This window comes from Salvelinus sp. IW2-2015, unplaced genomic scaffold (assembly GCF_002910315.2).
Source record: "Salvelinus sp. IW2-2015 unplaced genomic scaffold, ASM291031v2 Un_scaffold2327, whole genome shotgun sequence".
Lineage (NCBI taxonomy): Eukaryota > Metazoa > Chordata > Actinopteri > Salmoniformes > Salmonidae > Salvelinus > Salvelinus sp. IW2-2015.
In genome coordinates this window covers 152,926-171,129 of record NW_019943652.1, presented here as the reverse complement: position 1 = coordinate 171,129, position 18,204 = coordinate 152,926, and the positions used below count along the sequence as shown (strand labels likewise).

At 44.0% G+C, this 18,204-nt stretch overlaps 1 protein-coding gene and 3 long non-coding RNA genes across 4 annotated transcripts; 2 read left to right on the top strand and 2 right to left on the bottom strand.

Annotated features, from left to right (window-relative positions):
• Window positions 1-2,992: 2,992 nt before the first annotated feature.
• On the top strand, window positions 2,993-4,400 carry LOC112073644 (uncharacterized). The gene is made up of 3 exons (XR_002894595.2): window positions 2,993-3,247; window positions 3,968-4,112; window positions 4,202-4,400. It is a non-coding gene; the product is annotated as an uncharacterized lncRNA (long non-coding RNA).
• Window positions 4,401-12,250: 7,850 nt separating this feature from the next.
• On the top strand, window positions 12,251-13,135 carry LOC139025168 (uncharacterized). The gene is made up of 2 exons (XR_011476626.1): window positions 12,251-13,059; window positions 13,098-13,135. It is a non-coding gene; the product is annotated as an uncharacterized lncRNA (long non-coding RNA).
• Window positions 12,993-13,584, bottom strand: LOC139025167 (uncharacterized). Its single transcript, XR_011476625.1, has 2 exons — window positions 13,366-13,584; window positions 12,993-13,287 (listed from the first exon to the last, which is right to left on the bottom strand). It is a non-coding gene; the product is annotated as an uncharacterized lncRNA (long non-coding RNA).
• A 1,699-nt stretch (window positions 13,585-15,283) lies between these two features.
• LOC112073643 (gap junction beta-1 protein-like) lies at window positions 15,284-16,801 on the bottom strand. The gene is given in 3 exon segments (XM_024140899.2): window positions 15,284-15,430; window positions 15,432-16,068; window positions 16,712-16,801. Coding segments are annotated over 2 exon segments (687 nt in total). The 5' UTR covers window positions 16,055-16,068; window positions 16,712-16,801; the 3' UTR covers window positions 15,284-15,366.
• Between the last annotated feature and the right edge of the window lie 1,403 nt (window positions 16,802-18,204).

Genomic DNA, 18,204 nt, shown 5'->3' with positions numbered 1-18,204 from the left:
AACTCGTTACTAACTACTCATGGAAAGTTACACTCACTACTGTTACTAACTAACTACGTTACTACTCTAATGCTACTAAATTACTGTTACTATGTACTGACTAGTTACTTTACATGGCTTACTGATAATTGTTTACTACTCTACTATTGGTTACATACTACTATGTTACATGTGTTGCTGACTGAACTGTTACTGTTGCTATGTTAACTGTTACACTGTTACTTCTTACTGTTTCCTCACTAGTTACTTACTACTTACTACCTAACGACTGCTACTATAACTGTTACCTATACTATCTACTGTTACTACTACTAGCTTGGTACTAGCTGATAGTTTACTAACTACTAACTGCTAACTACTATCTTGTTATCTCACTACTAACTGCTAAGACTACTACTGTTACTACATGACTGTTACTTCTACTTACTACTGCTATCTACTACTGTTATTACTAACTCTTACTACTAGCTGTTACTAACATACTACTGTTACTCCTATCTACTATACTACTGTTCCTTACTACTAACTTGCTACACTGTTTACTATACTTGTTACTACTATCTACTGTTACTACTGTTTACTACCTTGTTACTACTTTACACTACCTCACTACTAACTGTTTTACTAGTACCTAACTATTTTTCTACTTTGTACATCACAATTAACCGTGGGTCTCTTACTACATACACGCAACATATGTCTCTCACCAGTCGACCTTGGTGTGGGGTTTTGAGGTATTAGTGACCAATTGCGGTGGACCTGCACTCTGGGCTTGGTCGTCCTCGTGCTACATCCAGGCACCAGCTTGGTTGTGATTGGACAAGCCACGGCGGACGCCTCCTCCACGCCCAACGAGTACCTGGTCGGGAGGGACATCATAGAGTCTAGTCTACAAAGCATTACAGTCTGTACATACAAATACATACTTTATTCTGCTGGTTGGGACACGGTTATGTGTCCTAGGGGTATAGGGGCAGCTGGGAGACTGTTCTGCTGGTTGGACAGGTTATGTTCTGAGGAGTATAGGGCCAGCTGGGAGACTGGTACTGGCTGGTTGGGACAGGTTAATGTTGTCTAGGATTATAGGGCAGCCCGGGAGACTGTTTTCCTGCTGGTTGGGACAGGTTATGTTTTCCTAGGAGTATAGGGCAGCTGGGAGACTGGTTCTGCTGGGTTGGGACAGGTTATGTTCTGAGGAGTATAGACGCCGGGAGACTGTTTTGCTGTGTTTGGGACACGGTTTATGTTCCTAGGAGTTAGACAGGCCGGGAAAGACTGTTCTGCTGTTGGGACAGGTTTATGTTCCTTAGGAAGTAAATAGGACATGCAGGGAGACTGTTCTGCTGGTTGGACAGGTTATGTTCTAGGAGTAGAGGGCAGCTGTGGAGACTGTTCTGCTGGTTGGGACAGGTTAATGTTCTAGGAGTATAGGGCAGCTGGGAGACTGTTCTTGCTGGTTGGGACGTTATGTTCTAGGCGTATAGGAACAGCTGGACGACTGTTCTGCTGGTGGGGACAGGTTTATGTTCCTAGGAGTATAGGAGCAGCTGGGAGACTGTTTGCTGTGTTGGGACAGGTTATTGTTTCCTAGGAGTATAGGAGCAGCTGGGAGTGTTTTCTGCTGGTTTGGGACAGGTTGTTCTAGGAGTAAGAGGGCAGCCAGGAGACTGTTCTGCGGGTTTGGGACAGGTGTATCGTTCCCTAGGAGTAACAGGGGCAAGCTGGGAGACTGTTCTGCTGGTTGGGAAGGTTATGTTCACTAGGTGTTTATAGGGCAGCTGGGAGACATAGTTCTGCTGGTTGGGACACGGTTATGTTCTCAAGAGTACAGGACAGCTGGAGACTGTTCTGGATGGTTGGGACAGGTTATGTTCCTAGGAGTACAAGGGCAGCTGGGAAGACTGTTCTGCTGGTTGGGACCGTTATGTTCCTAGGAGTACAGGGCAGAGCCGGGAGAAACTGTTCTGCTGGTTGGGAACAGGTTTATGATGTCCTAGGAGTATAGGGCAGCTGGGAGACTGTTCGGCTGGTTGGACAGGTTAATGTCCTAGGAGTATAGGGCAGCCGGGAGAGAGTAGCAGCAGTAGTCGTAGTAGTAGTAGCAGCAGTAGTCGTAGTAGTAGTAGTAACAGTAGTAGTAGTAGTAGTAACAGTAGTAGTAGTAGTAGTAACAGTAGTATTAGTAGTAGTAACAGTAGTAGTAGTAGTAACAGTAGTAGTAACAGTAGTAGTAGCAGTAGTAGTAGCAGCAACAGTAACAGTAGCAGCAGTAGTAGTAGTATTAGTAGTAGCAGTAGTAACAGTAGCAGTAGTATCAGTAGTAGTAGTAGTAGTAACAGTAGCAGTAGTAGTAACAGTAGCAGTAGTAGTAGTAACAGTAGTAGCAGCAGCAGTAGTAGTAGCAGTAGTAGTAGTAGTATTAGCAGTAGTAGTATCAGTAGTAGTAGTAGCAGTAACAGTAGTATTAGTAGTAACAGTAATATTAGTAGCAGTAGTAGTAACAGTAGTAGTAGTAGTAACAGTAGTAGTAGTAGTAACAGTAGTAGTAGTATTAGCAGTAGTAGTATCAGTAGTAACAGTAATATTAGTAGCAGTAGCAGTAGTAGTAGTAGTAACAGTAGTAGTAGTAGTAACAGTAGCAGTAGTAGTAGCAGTAGTAGCAGCAGTAGTAGCAGCAGTAGTAGTAACAGTAGTAGTAACAGCAGTAGCCGCAGTAGTAGTAGTAGTAACAGTAGTAGTAGTAACAGTAGTAGTAGTAACAGTAGTAGTAACAGTAGTAGTAGTAACAGTAGTAGTAACAGTAGCAGCAGTAGTCGTAGTAGTAGTAGTAGTAACAGTAGTAGTAACAGTAGTAGTAACAGTAGTAGTAGTAACAGTAGTAGTAGCAGCAACAGTAACAGTAGTAGTAGTATTAGCAGTAGTAGTAGCAGTAGTAGTAGTAGTAGTAGCAGCAGTAGTAGTAACAGCAGTAGCAATGTTTGTCTTTAATCATGTTGATTGTTTATGGTGAAAACGAGGGTGTCCGTCTTTTACTCACTTATCAAGTCAATGATGCTTCATGTGTTCAGTGCTGCCAACAATGGCAGGATTTCTGTGGTCTGAGCTTTGGGTGTTGAGTGAGATGTCTGTCTCTCTAGGGGTCCAGTTCATGTGGGACTGCTGTTGTGAGTCGGTGAAGAAAACCAGCAAGAACTCTGGTTCTGGATGTATCCTGGCTCACTGTATGGGCCTGGGAAAAACACTGCAGGTCTGTACCACTCACTTCTTTACCTGTTTCTCTGGCCGGTGGACTGGCCGGGGTCTCTCTGGCCGGTGGACTGCTCGGGGTCTCTGCGGCCGGCGGACTTCTGCCGGGGGTCTCTGGCCGGCGACTGCCGGGGTCTCTGGCGGCGGACTGCGGGGTCTCTGGCCGCGGACTGCCGGGGTCTCTGGCCGGCGGACTGCCGGGGTCTCTGGCCGGCGGACTGCCGGGGTCTCTGGCCGCGCGGACCCGGCTGCGGCGCGGGTCTCTGGCCGGCGGACTGCGGGGTCTCTGGCCGGCGGACTGCGGGGGTCTCTGGCCGGCGGTCTCGGGGTCTCTGGCCGGGCGGACTGCGGGGTCTCTGGCCGGCGGACTGCCGGGGTCTCTGGCCGGGACTGCGGGGTCTCTGGCCGGGGACTGCGGGGGGTCTCTGCCGGGGACTGCGCGGGGGTCTCTGGCGGTGGCTCCGGTTTGGCCGGTGGACTGCGGCTCTGGCCGGGGCTTCGTCGTTCTGCTCCTCTGCGGGACTCGGTTCTCTGTTCTTGTTGTGGAGGAGCATAATGCTACCTCCACTCCTAACCATTTATCTCATCTGACCTCTCATTACATACTTTGACCACTAGGTGGTAACGTAACCCTACTCCACACTACTGTTGTGTGAAAAGTTAGACTTCTCTCTCTATGTGTATATTCTATACTGTATCTAACCCTGTTTTCTGCCACTAGGTGGTAACCCTACTCCACACCACTACTGCTGTGTGAAAGTTAGACTTCTCCACGGTCTGATCGTCTGTCCTCTCAACACGGTTCTCAACTGGCCAATGAGTTTGAGAAGTGGCCGTACGGCTTCAAGGACAAGGAGAGTTTAGAGGTTACACACTTCTCTTATATACCTGTGTGTTGTCTTTACGCTGTCTGTGTGTCTTTACGCTGTCTGTGTGTCTACGCTGCTGTCACTAGGTGACGGAGCTGGCCACGGTGAAGCGACCTCAGGAGAGACGGCTGCTCTGCAGCAGTGGCAGAGAGGATGGAGGGATCATGATCAATTGGCTATGAGATGTACCGTAACCTCACACAGGTAGAAACATCAAGAGCAAGAAACTCAAAGAGACCTTCCAGAAGACCCTGGTTGACCAGGTAGGTAGAGGACACACACACACGGTTATTTCTTGTATCCAGTTTCTTTTAACTTCTGCCTCGATCCCGTTAGCGGGATCACTTTCCTAAACCGCTGAATTGCAGGGCGTCAAATTCAAAAATATTACTAAAATATTTATAATCATGCAATCACAAGTAAATATACCAAAACACAGCTTAGACTTGTTGTTAATCCACCTATCGTGTCAGATTTTGAAATATTGCTTTGCAGCGAAAGAATCCAAGCTTTTGTGAGTTTATCAATCAATGCTTAGAACAGGTTAGCCTTATTCAAATCAAAATTCAAATAAAGTTTATTTTATATAACCCTTGACGACATCAGCTAAGATCTCGAAAGTGCTGTACAAGAAACCCAGCCTAAACCCCAAACACGCAAAGCATGCGATGTAGAAGCACAGTGGCTAGGAAAAACTCTCTAAAAGGCCAAAACCCTAGGAAGAAACCTAGAGAAGGAAACCAGGCTATGAGCGGGTGGCAGTCCTCTCTGGCTGTGCCTGGTGGGCATTATAACAGACATGGCCAAAAAGTTCATAAATGACAAGCAATGGTCAAAATTAATATCAGGAATAATATGTCAGTTGGCTTCTTCATAGGCCGATCATTAAGAGTTGAAGCAGCAGGTCTGGACAGTAGGGGTTCATAACCGCAGGCAGAACCAGTTGAAACTGGAAACAGCAGCAAGGCCAGGTGGACTGGGACAGCAAGGAGTTCAATGCCGTAGTCCTGACGTATTGTCCTAGGGCTCAGGTTTTCGAGAGAGAGAAAGAAAGAAGAGAGGATGAGAATTAGAGAGAGCATTACTTTAAATTCACACAGGACACTGGATTAAGACAGGAGAAGTACTCCAGATATAACCAACTGACCTAAGCCCCCCGACCCATAAAACTACTGCAGCATAAATACTGGAGGCTGAGACCAGGAGGGTTCAGGAGACACTGTGGCCCCATCCGATGATACCCCCGCGACAGGCCAAACAGGAAGGATATAACCCCACCCACTTTGCCAAAGCACAGCCCCCGCAACCACTAGAGGGATACCTTCAACCACCAACTTACAATCCTGAGACAAGGCCGAGTATAGCCCACAAAGATCTCCACCACAGCACAAACCAAGGGGGGCGCCAACCCAGACAGGAAGATCCACGTCAGTAACTCAACCCACTCAAGTGACGCACCCCTCCTAGGGGACCGCATGAAAGAGCACCAGTAAGCCCAGTGACTCAGCCCCTGTTAATAGGGTTAGGGGCAGAGAATCCCAGTGGAGAGAGGGGAACCGGCCAGAGCAGAGACAGCAAGGGTGGTTCGTTGCTCACGAGCCTTTCCGTTCACCTTCACACTCCTGGGCCAACTACACTCAATCATATGACCTACTGAAGAGATAAGTCTTCAGTAAAGACTTAAAGGTTGAGACCGAGTCTGTGTCTCTCACATGGTAGGCAGACCGTTCCATAAAAATGGAGATCTATAGGAGAAAAGCCCTGCCTCCAGCTGTTTGCTTAGAATTCTAGGGACAATTAGGAGGCCTGCGTCTTGTGACCGTAGCGTACGTGTAGGTATGTACGGCAGACCAACTCGGAAAGATAGGTAGGAGCAAGCCCATGTAACGCTTTATGGTTAACAGTAAAACCTTAATCAGCCCTTGCCTTAACAGGAAGCCAGTGTAGGGAAGCTAGCACTGGAGTAATATTGATCACATTTTTGGCGTTCTAGTCAAGATTCTAACAGTAGTGTTTAGCACTAACTGAAGTTTATTTAGTGCTTTATCCGGGTAGCGGAAAGTAAAGCATTGCAGTAGTCAACCTAGAAGTAACAAATGCATGGATTAATTTTCTTGCATCATTTTTGGACAGAAAATGTTCTTATTCTTGAAACAGTCTTGATATGTTTCGTCCAAAGGGAAGATTCAGGGTCAAGAGTAACGCCGAGGTTCCTTCACAGTTTTATTTGAGACGACTTTACAAACTTATTATTAGCTTGGTCAAAGAAAAAGCAATAAAATTAATCGCTTACCTTGATAATCTTCGGATGCTTTGCACTCACGAGACTCCAGTTACACAACAAATGTTATTTTTGTTCGATAAATATTACTTTATAACAAAAAAACGCCATTTGGGTTGCGCGTTATGTTCAGAAAACCAAAGCCTCGTTCCGTTCGACAAATTCCAAAAAGTATCCGTAATGGTCGTAGAAACATGTCAAATGTTTTTATAAATCAATCCTCAGGTTGTTTTAACAAACATAATCGATAATATTTCGACCGACCGTAACCTATTCAATAAGAGAGAAAAAGAAAATGGACCTCCTCTCTCGGCGCAGGAACTAATCGAGGACACTTGACTAGTTTTGAAAAATCTCGCTCATTTTCAAAATAAAAGCCTGAAACTATGTCTAAAGCCTGGTCACAGCCTGAGGAAGCCATTGGAAAAGGAATCTGGTTGATACCCCTTTAAATGGAAGAAAGACGGGCCAGAAACACAGGTTTTCGCCTGCAGAATCAGTTTTGTTATACTCACAGACAATATTTTGACAGTTTTGGAAACTTTGGAGTGTTTTCTATCTAATCTGTAAATTTCTACGATCTCGACCTGAGAAATAGTCCGTTTACCTTGGGAACGTTATTAAAAAAAATATTATATATAAAAAAAAAAAGTCTGACCCCTAGTGTTAAGAGGACTTCTCTGCTCTGTGTTCACTCCCTCCCCAGGCCCAGACTTTGTGATCTGTGATGAGGGCCACATCTTGAAGAACGAGCGCTCGGCCATCTCTAAAGCCATGAACTCCATCAAGACCCGCGGAGAGTGGTGCTCACCGGGCACACCGCTGCCAGAACAACCTCATAGAGTGTATGTCCGTTACTTCCTGTTATATCCAGACCGCTAGCCTACAGGGCATTGGGAAAGTATTCTGACCCGGGACTTTTGTTACGTTACAGCCTTAATCAAATGGATTCCCCCCTCATCAATCTAACAATAAACACCCATAATGACAATGCAAAAACAGGTTTAGAAATGTTCTAATTCATAAAAAATACACAACTGAAATCACATTTAGTATTCAAACCCTTTACTCAGTACTTTGTTGAAACACCTTTGGCAGCGTTACAAGCCTCGAGTCTTGGGTATGACGCTTCAAGCTTGGCACACCTGTATTTGGGGAGTTTCTCCCATTCTTCTCTGCAGATCCTCTGGTTGGTGGGGCCCAAGCCCTCCCAGGTCCACCCATGACTGTGCCCCTGCCCAGCCAAGTGAAATCCATGGATTAGGGCCCAATTAATTTATTTAAATTGATCTTTCTATGAACTGTATCTCAGTGAAATTGTTGATTTTGTTCAATATAGTAAGTTATATGGACTCTGTGTTAAATAGTAGGGTGCCATTTTTTCCATGCTACCCTTCCTCTGTTCCCCATACATACAGTTGAAGTTGGAAGTTACAAATACATTTAAACAAATTTTTTCACAATTCCTGATATTGAATCCTAGTAAAAATTCCCTGTTAGGTCAGTTAGGATCACCAATTTATTTTAAGAATGTGAAATGTCAGAATAATAGTAGATTGATTATTTCAGCTTTTTCTTTCATCACATTCCCAGTGGGTCAGAAGTTACATATCTTGCTAGCATTGCCTTTAAATTTTAACTTGGGTCAAACTTTTCAGGTAGCCTTCCACAAGCTTCCCACAATAAGTTGGGTGAATTTTGGCCCATTCCTTCTGACAGAGCTGGTGTAACTGAGTCAGGTTTGTAGGCCTCCTTGCTCCACACGCTTTTCAGTTCTGCCCACAAATTTTCTAAGGATTGAGGACAGGGCTTTGTGATGGCCACTCCAATACCTTGACTTTGTTGTCCTTAAGCCATTTTGACACAACTTTGAAAGTATTCTTGGGTCATTGTCCATTTGGAAGACCCATTGTGGACCAAGCTTTAACTTCCTGACTGATGTCTTGAGATGTTGCTTCAATATATCCACATAAATTCCCCTCCTTCATTGATGCCATCTATTTTGTGAAGTGCACCAGTCCCTCCTGAAGCAAACACCCCCACAACAGATGCTGCCACCCCTGTGCTTCACGGTTGGGATGGTGTTCTTCGGCTTGCAAGCCTCCCCCTTTTTCCTCCAAACATAACGATGGTCATTATGGCCAAACAGTTCTATTTTTGTTTCGTCAGACCAGAGGACATTTCTCCAAAAAGTACAATCTTTGTCCCCATGTGCAGTTGCAAACCGTAGTCTGGCTTTTTTATGGCGGTTTTGGAGCAGTGGCTTCTTCCTTGCTGAGCGGCCTTTCTGTGTTAACAATTGTCGGGAAAATTACTTGTCATGSACAAAGTAGATGTCCTAACCGACTTACCAAAACTATAGTTTGTTAACAAGAAATGTGTGGAATGGTTGAAAACGAGTTTTAATGACTCCAACCTACGTGTGTGTAAACTTCCGACTTCAACTGTACGCACGCACCACTTTGCAGTTGTTATTTTAAACACGCTATTTTTTTTTCCATTTCTTTTCACCAATTTGGACTATTTTGTGTTTGTCCATTACATAAAATCCCAAGTTGTAATGCAACAAAATAGGAAAAACACCAAGGGGGGTGAATACTTTCCCAAGGCACTGTATGTGACCGACATCTGATTGGATACTGCTCTACATATCATTTTTTTATTTAACTAGGCAAGTCAGTTAAGAAGAAATTCTTATTTATAATGACATCCTACCGGGGAACAGTGGGTTAACTGCCTTGTTCAGGGGCAGAACAACAAATCTTTACCTTATCAGCTCAGGGATTCGATCCAGCAGCCTTTCAGTTACTGGCCCAACGCTCTAACCACTTGGCTACCTATCATTATCAGTATATCTGCTGTACATATATATATAGTATATCTTGTGTAAATTAATCCAGTGTAGATTGCATTTGGATTACTGTTATTTGGGTTGTTAATTAGATTCGTTCTGACACTTATTGTTTTTTTTAATGGATTATTTGTGTGCCAGTTTGCCATTTTTAATGCATTGTTAGGCGCTATAACATCTGCTAAACTGTGTAGGCGACCAATAACCTTTTGTTTTGACCTTGGGACACAACCTCAATACAACCACACAGCCCATGGCCGCTCCGTCAGCCTACACCCTCATCTGACTGCACCTGGGGACACAGACTTGTAATGGACTATGAATTAAATATAGACAACACTGACCCCCAGTGGACACAGTGGACTGCTATCTAAATGACATGTTGTTGTACAGTCAACCTCGGTGCCGGTTAGTTAGCGACTCGTCAAACCCTAGATAACCGGAACACAGCATGGATTAGGCTGCATTCAAATCAGGGARGTCTCTAGAGATTCATGGATAGGGGGGTTTGGCATACTCKCTGTCCGTTTTATTGTTAGCTAGCAGTCTCAAGCCACAGAAGTAGCTACATTTAACCAAAATGTTAGCTACAAGTAGGCCTAACGGTGCATGTACACTAGATAGCGGTACATTTTCGGTTGTGCGTTAGGAATTCACCATAGCAAGTTTGTATGACGGTCTGGTTATTAAATGGGTACATAATTCAATAGTAATATCCTCTAAAACGCCCTGGGGACAAACTTTGCTGCTCTGTTTCCAAATGTCCACATGGCTGGGTGAACCTATTCAAGTAAGGAAATATATTTCAGAAATGTAAAAAAAAAACGATGTATTATTAGCTAACTAGCTACAGCGCAAGCTAACTCAAATTAGCTGCTAAATGAGCTAGCTATCTAGCCAACTTCACATATGGTATAGATAATGTTAGCTAGCTAAGTTAATTAAGTATCAGCAGCTAGCTATTTTGATGCATTTGTAGCTAACCGCCCCAACTGTCAGTGAGAGAGGAGACTATTCTGGAAAGGGCAGGTACTTGTGTGTTGTTCCTGTCCCTAGAAGTGAGGACAGAGATAATAGTAACATAATATTCAGTGTGGTGTAAGTTGACTATAATGAAGTCTGTTTCTTGTGAGGTTTTCTGTCCTCAGATAAAGAGAGCTATGAAAGTCTGTCTACATATGAAGAGCAGTGGTTCTCAGTCCTGGGGTCTCAAAAGGAGTGCACATTTTTGTTTTTGCCTTAGCAGTAGTAGTAGTAACTTAGCACTGCTCAGTCGATCAACTCAGGATGCCAACTCCCAGTTCTATCATCACCACCACACCCGCTTTGATAACCTTTGGGCTGTCGAGAGATACTTTTGTGATGAACTGAGAATATTTAGGTAGCACTGATTCATATGCTGTTTTCCCTTTTACACCTCCCGCCACCTCTTTCTTCCTCTGTTTTTATAATGAAGTACAGATTGAACTTGTATTTATAACACTTGGATAATGAGCTTTTCAATAAAGAATTTTACATTCTCTACTGGTTGAAGTTAAGTCTCTCATTTGATGAAATACTCCCTATCCTGTGTTTATCAGATCAATGCAGATGAAGGCCATTAAATGTTGAGATGAGCCGGTTTTAGAGCATTTACATGATGCATAGGAAGTGCAGTGTACTGTTTTTCCTGTATATATGAATTACAAATCAGCCTTTTAACTATTTAAATCCTGTTTCTAGCCTATTAGTTACAATGTGTAACCATTGATGTCCCAGGAGCAGGATTGGTAAACACTGTTGAAGTGTAGAATTGTAATACATACATACAGACACATCATCATTCAAAGACTGGAATTTGATACTCCTGGTATTGGATATGACTGAAGAATAACCTCAGACATTCATCCCTGAACTGTAACTTTATTTGCCACGGTAGAGTACATGATCAGTGAATACATTACATGTACAGGCCACAATGCATGGTAATAACTACATGTATATATGACTTGCATCCTTGGCCCAAAGTTATATTAAATTCTACTCAATCCATAGGCTTCATTAATGTCATTCAGACTGTTTTGAAGTTGATACAACTGGCTAAAAAAAATACTTATGCCCTATGAGCCTCCTGGTCAAAAGTAGTGCACTACATTTGGAACAAAGCTTTGGAGAAGAGCAGCCATTTAGGTCCTGAAGCCACCAATGACAGGCAGGCAAAGAATGTTAAAGCCACCAATGACAGGCAGGCAAAGAATGTTAAAGCCACCAATGACAGGAGTGGAAAAGAAGGAATGACAAGACTCCAACTCCAGGAAGGCTGCTATAGGGAGTGCTGGTTAACACACACGGTATCAACATGGATTTACTGTACACTAAGACGTGAAACCATAACATACCGCTACTGACACTGCAATGTCAGTCAACATTATAAAGCATGTCAACACATTTGAGTTGTTCAAATCATTATGTATTTTATTCCAATAATATATACACTGTTACAACCTGTCTTTATATACACCATGGACTGGATTAGGGCTGCAAAATTCTGTTAACTTTCCCAAAATTCCAGCAAAATTCAAAGCAGGAAATTCCTATTCCTCCAACTAGGAGTTGTGGAAACAGGGACATTTTAGGAAAGTGACCCAAAGACTTGGTTTACCTACGGTAGACGAACATTAATACTGTAACTACAGCAGAAATAAAGAGCTGTTGACCAGCTGAATGACAAGCACAGGTTCAATTCAATATCTTTATAATTCTTGTAATTTTACTGTACAACAAAATGTATTTAGCCTTCTATGAGAACAATGTGTATGATTAAATTGTAAACGGACGAACTGGAAACTAAAACAGGAAAAGAGAGAGAGGAGATGGAGCAGGATTATATTACAGTACAATAACTTTCCTCTCATTAAATGTGTAAAATAAAATATATTATGCAAATAAAATAAAAAGTAAGTCGCTCTGGATAAGAGCGTCTGCTAAATGACTTAAATGTAAATGTAAATGTAATGGAATAAAATTACTGTAGGTAAATGTAAAATGGCAACAGCCTATTTTCAACCAATCAAAAACCAGGAGGTTATTGGTTAATCTACTTTGCCTGGCAACGCCCAAGCCTGAAATAATTCATTCTTGCCTCTTCATAGGTTCCACTGCACATCATGTGACTTGTCAACAATGCCACAATTTCTGGACAGATCCACAATAATGGGTTGAGATACCTGTGATTAACATGTCAGAGTTTTTTAAACACCAAGACAGACTATATAGTACCATCAGAGCCTAGAAACACTGACAGACTATATAGTACCATTGAGAGCCTAGCGAAATCATAAGACTATATAGTACCATTGAGAGCCTAGAAACACCATGAGACTATATAGTACCGTCTGAGAGCCTTGAAACACCATGACATTCTATATAGTACCATCAGAGAGCCTAGCAACACCATGAGACTATATAGTACCGTCTGAGAGCCTAGAAACACCATTACATTCTATATAGTACCATCAGAGAGCCTAGCAACACCATGAGACTATATAGTACCGTCTGAGAGCCTAGAAACAGAGAGCCTAGAAACACCATGAGACTATATAGTACCATCTGAGAGCCTAGAAACACCATGAGACTATATAGTACCATCTGAGAGCCTAGCAACACCATGAGACTATAGTACCATCTGAGAGCCTAGCAACACCATGAGACTATAGTACCATCAGAGCCTAGCAACACCATGAGACTCTATAGTACCATCTGAGAGCCTAGAAACACCATGACAGACAATATAGTACCATCTGAGAGCCTAGCAACACCATGAGACTATATAAGTACATCTGAGAGCTAGAAACACCATGAGACTATATAGTACCGTCTGAGAGCCTAGAAACACCATGACATTCTATATAGTACCATCAGAGAGCCTAGAAAACACATGAGACTATTATAGTACCACTTGAGAGCCTAGAAACACCATGAGACTATATAGTACCTTCTGAGAGCCTAGCAAACACATGAGACTTATAGTACCATCTGAGAGCCTAGCAACACCATGAAGACTATATAGTACCAGAGAGCCTAGAAACACCATGAGACTCTATAGTACCATCTGAGAGCCTAGCAAACACATGACAGACTATATAGTACCATCGAGAGCCTAGAAACACCATGAGACTCTATAGTACCATCTGAGAGCCTAGCAACACCATGACAGACTATATAGTACCAGAGAGCCTAGAAACACCATGAGACTCTATAGTACCATCTGAGAGCCTAGCAACACCATGACAGACTATATAGTACCAGAGAGCCTAGGAACACCATGAGACTCTATAGTACCATCTGAGAGCCTAGCAACACATGACAGACTTATAGTAGTACCAGAGAGCCTAGAAACAACCATGAGACTCTATAGTACCATCGAAGCCTAGCAACACCATGACAGACTATATAGTACCATCAGAGAGCCTAGAAACACATGAGCTCTATACTACCATCTGAGAGAGCCTAGCAACACCATGACAGACTATATTAGTACCAGAGAGCCTAGAAAACCATGAGACTCTATAGTACCATCTGAGAGCCTAGAAACACCCACGCCTATTAATAACACAGATTTGTATCCATCAATCCACTATCAAGATCTTTGGTTGTGAAAGTAACCTCAATAAATAAGGTTTACGTTTGCAGCTAAGGATGTTGTTGTGTAAAGAACCTCCATCGTCAGTACTGCAGTATATACTGTAATGTGGATATGAAACATGTCATATATAAATCACTGTGGGATATGAACATATCATGTATATATAACAGAATAATGGGGATATGAACATATGCTTTTGTACTGGTTAATGGAAGTTGTCAGTAATCCATTTTAGGACATCCAGGTCTCCACGTCGCTGCTGCTAACCCTTGGTACGATAGTACTAAAACAATGTTAGTAAAGCTCCATCGTTTGCTGTGCACCATTAAAAAGACTTCAATGTCTTAATGAGTGATTCGTTCCTGCTGTGAGGTAGTCGCCCCGCTGTAGGAGTAGTCTCCCCGCTGCTCCTTACTGTAGGAGTAGTCTCCCCGCTGTAGGAGTAGTCTCCCCGCTGTAGGAGTAGTCTCCCCGCTGTAGGAATAGTCTCCCCGCTGTAGAGTAGTCTCCCCGCTGTAGGAGTAGTCTCCCCACTGTAGGAGTAGTCTCCCCGCTGTAGGAGTAGTCTCCCCGCGCTCCTTTGGGGTAGGAGTAGTCTCCCGCTGTAGGAGTAGTCTCCGTGCTGTAGGAGTAGTCTCCCGCTGTAGGAGTAGTCTCCGTGCTGTAGGAGTAGTCTCCCCGCTGTAGGAGACTCAGTGAGTTCAATACAATGGGTTTGTCAAGTCATGTGCTGAAACAAATGTTCCTTTATCCACCAGTTCCTGCCCCGAGGTTGTGAGACAAAACAGTGACTGTGTCGATCACGATGAACAAAGTTCTCCCTCCAATCCAGCATTGAGTTTGTCCGGTTAGTTTTATTTTTTGGGGGCCCATCCAATACCCCGCCCGTCTGTGTTGTTTGTTCTCTTCATATCCTACCAGAACATAGCACCAGTCACCAGAATAAATGGAGCAAGAAATAAATGATGATTGGCGTTATGACTAGATGGAGCTATTGTATGAGGATTTCTATACAGTATGGTTCCAAGCTGGTTAGTTCTTTAGTTTGAAGCAGTGAAAATGAGTGTGGAACTAGGACTAGGCAGCCTATCAGAAAGCAGAGCACCGCTCTCCCTCCAGGGCAGCCTATCAAAAGCAGAGCACCTCTCTCCCTCCAGGGCAGCCTATTGAAAGCAGAGCACCTCTCTCCCTCCGGGCAGCCTATCAGAAAGCAGAGCACCTCTCTCCCTCCAGGGCAAGCCTATTAGAAAGCAGAGCACCTCTTCTCCTCCAGGGCAAGCCTATCAGAAAAGCAGACACTCTCTCCCTCCAGGGCAGCCTATCAGAAAGCAGAGCACCTCTCTCCCTCCAGGGCAGCCTATTAGAAAGCAGAGACCTCTCTCCCTTCTCCATAGAGGTTTTCCTAGTCCCACGGTGAACTTGAACTTCGACTGGTCAGCGATCATCTGGTTGATTTCATTCTGTTTGTAGGAGAACAGTTTCTGACCGATCCCTGCTACCTTAGTCTCTTCCTGGTTCCATGGATACACCTCAGACAGGCTCGACCAATCAGGTAGGCACCTCGCCAGGTTGAGGAGAACACACACCCCCGACACGGAGAGCATGAACACGGTGAAGATGGTTTTCTCCGTGGGTCGCGACACGAAGCAGTCCACAGTGTTGGGACAGGGGTACGAGTCACACTTGACCAGACGGAACATCTTGAAGTCAGGGTAGATCAGGTAGAATATATAAAGGAAGCCGACTTCCAGAACGATCCTAAACAGCACACTGATCATGTAGGTCCACCAGAGGGCGCCTGRGATCGCAAACTTCTGATTCTTGATTTGTTCCAGCTCCTTAGGGGAAACGCGCCCGGACTTCTTCAGGATCTTCTTGTTGATGTGTCTGCGATGGGCTACATGCATGGCCACTAGGAGAGCAGGCGTGGACACCAGGATGAGTTGCAAGGCCCACAGGCGGATGTGTGAGATGGGAAAGAACTGGTCATAGCAGACAGAGTTGCAGCCGGGCTGCTGGGTGTTGCAGGTGAAGCCAGACTTCTCGTCACCCCAGACCGACTCGGCCGCCACCACGAGGACCATGATTCTGAAGATGAAGATGACAGACAACCAGATGCGGCCAATGCCGGTGGAATGCCTGTTTACGCCGCTGATTACGGCGTAAAAGGACCCCCAGTTCATTTTCGATTCCAGGTCTGGAGAGGAGAAACAAGAAGGGATATAGTTCAGACTGTTTAATGTTGACGTTTCAGCTCTAAAAGCTTTTCTCAAGCCCAGTCTGGAAAAGAGAAATGTCAAGCGGATGATCACACTCAGGAGAATAACTGTTCTTTAAAAGAATATAGGACTTAGGGAACAACTTTATGTTGACAATGTATTGATACAAGCTGACGTTCGATCACACCTCGGAAGAATGACCATGTCAAGGAAACATGTAACGAAGGAATATCAAAGTACATAACATGTTGGTAACGATATTGATACAATCATTGAAACTGTACAATCTCTGAGTCGATCGTTTAATAAAAGGCAATCAATCAAACCTGTAGTGAGGAAGAAAGAGTTCTTAAAGAACCCCACAGGTGTACTGTATGTATCCAACCAACCATCATCAGAAATGCTTGAGCTGAAATCCTAAAACACCAGACACATTGGACAGAAAAACAATTCTCAAAACGTACTAATGTGGACTAAAACAGAACCTTCTATATAGTCAACAACCCCCAACCTAACACACCCTTGTCTGCACCTATAAAAGTGCACTACTTTCAACCAGGGCCCACTAAATAGGGTGTGATTTAGAAAGCAGCCCAGTATTCCCTGAGCTGTTGGTCCTACCAGTCTCCGCCGGCGGTGTCGGCAGCACCGGGTCCGTAAACCATCACCGTCAGGTGTAGCCTGGCCATGGCGCTGGAGCGGTCGGGTCAAAGCAACGACAAAACAAGACTCAGCCTATCCCTGGCCTGTGCTTTAAGAACCTTGGGGCGATGGCCTAATACGGGCGCAACGTCACGCCACATAACGCTCCGATAGCCAATAGCGAAACGATAACGGAGACATGTGATCCATTCAACAAGTATTAATACTGACTGACCGTAACCTGACCTTCAGACAGACGGACACGGCTGCACCAGACAGACAGGCCAAGATATATTCTCCAAGCAACAACTCAAAGCATCCATCTCACTAGAAGAATCTTACAACTAACTTCAGACAGACACTGTCTAAGACCTCTKCTGTAACTGAAGAACTATAGCCAATCTCGAAACAGTCTTTAAACTATGCCAATCATAAAATACACCCAGATCAAACCAAGAGAAGTTATTGTATTCCAGTGAACAGATGTTTCATGTCAGTAACTACTCTCTTTCTGCAGAACCATTCTAGAATCTAGTCTGGAATTCTCAGAGAACTCCAGAACACCTCAACAGTCAGTCCCTCTTTTCTTTTCCTCATGAATCTCAACACATCATCATCATCCAAATGGTTAATAAAGAGAATCAGAGATATGAMGCATTTTACCTTCAGCTGTGGTGGTACACAAAATGTGTACAAAGAAGGGTTAAATTAAATGGGTTTATTTTATAATCGAACCAGAAGGCTCTTGGCTTGTGAACACGATGCYTTGGTAAAATGCTAATCATTCCCGCGACACTAGCCACTACCCTGCACCGTAGCAGAGCCCAGCGCAGCCCAGCGGTCATATGGTCTTATATAAACTATTACCATACAATGCTGCCCTTTATCAGAGCCCCAACAAGACTCTGTGTTATTCGGATAAAACGCCCTGGTTTCTGCCTACCCCCAGCGGAAACATACAGTAGAAAGAATCTGCGTGGACACAAAAGGCCTGAGTCCCATGCCACATTATTTATTGTGCTGGGAGGGGAGGGGCAGAGGGCTTCTGACCCGAACCACTGAGCGAGAGAGCAGGGGGAAAAGGGCGGGCAGTGGGCAAAATTAGATGCTTGCAAAATCATTCAAGAAACTATGAATCAAACATTTCCAGAAGTGGACAGTCAATGTCTTTGTGTTATATACTGGGTGTTTATTTAGGGATTAGATGGTTCTGATTGGCTTGTTCCCCTGATCTATCCATTAGGATGGTTCTGATTGGTTTGTTCACCCGATCTATCCATTAGATGGTTCTGATTGGTTTGTTCACCTGATCTATCCATTAGGATGGTTCTGATTGGTTTGTTCACCCGATCTATCCATTAGATGGTTCTGATTGGCTTGTTCCCCTGATCTATCCATTAGGATGGTTCTGATTGGTTTGTTCCCCTGATCTATCCATTAGGATGGTTCTGATTGGTTTGTTCCCCTGATCT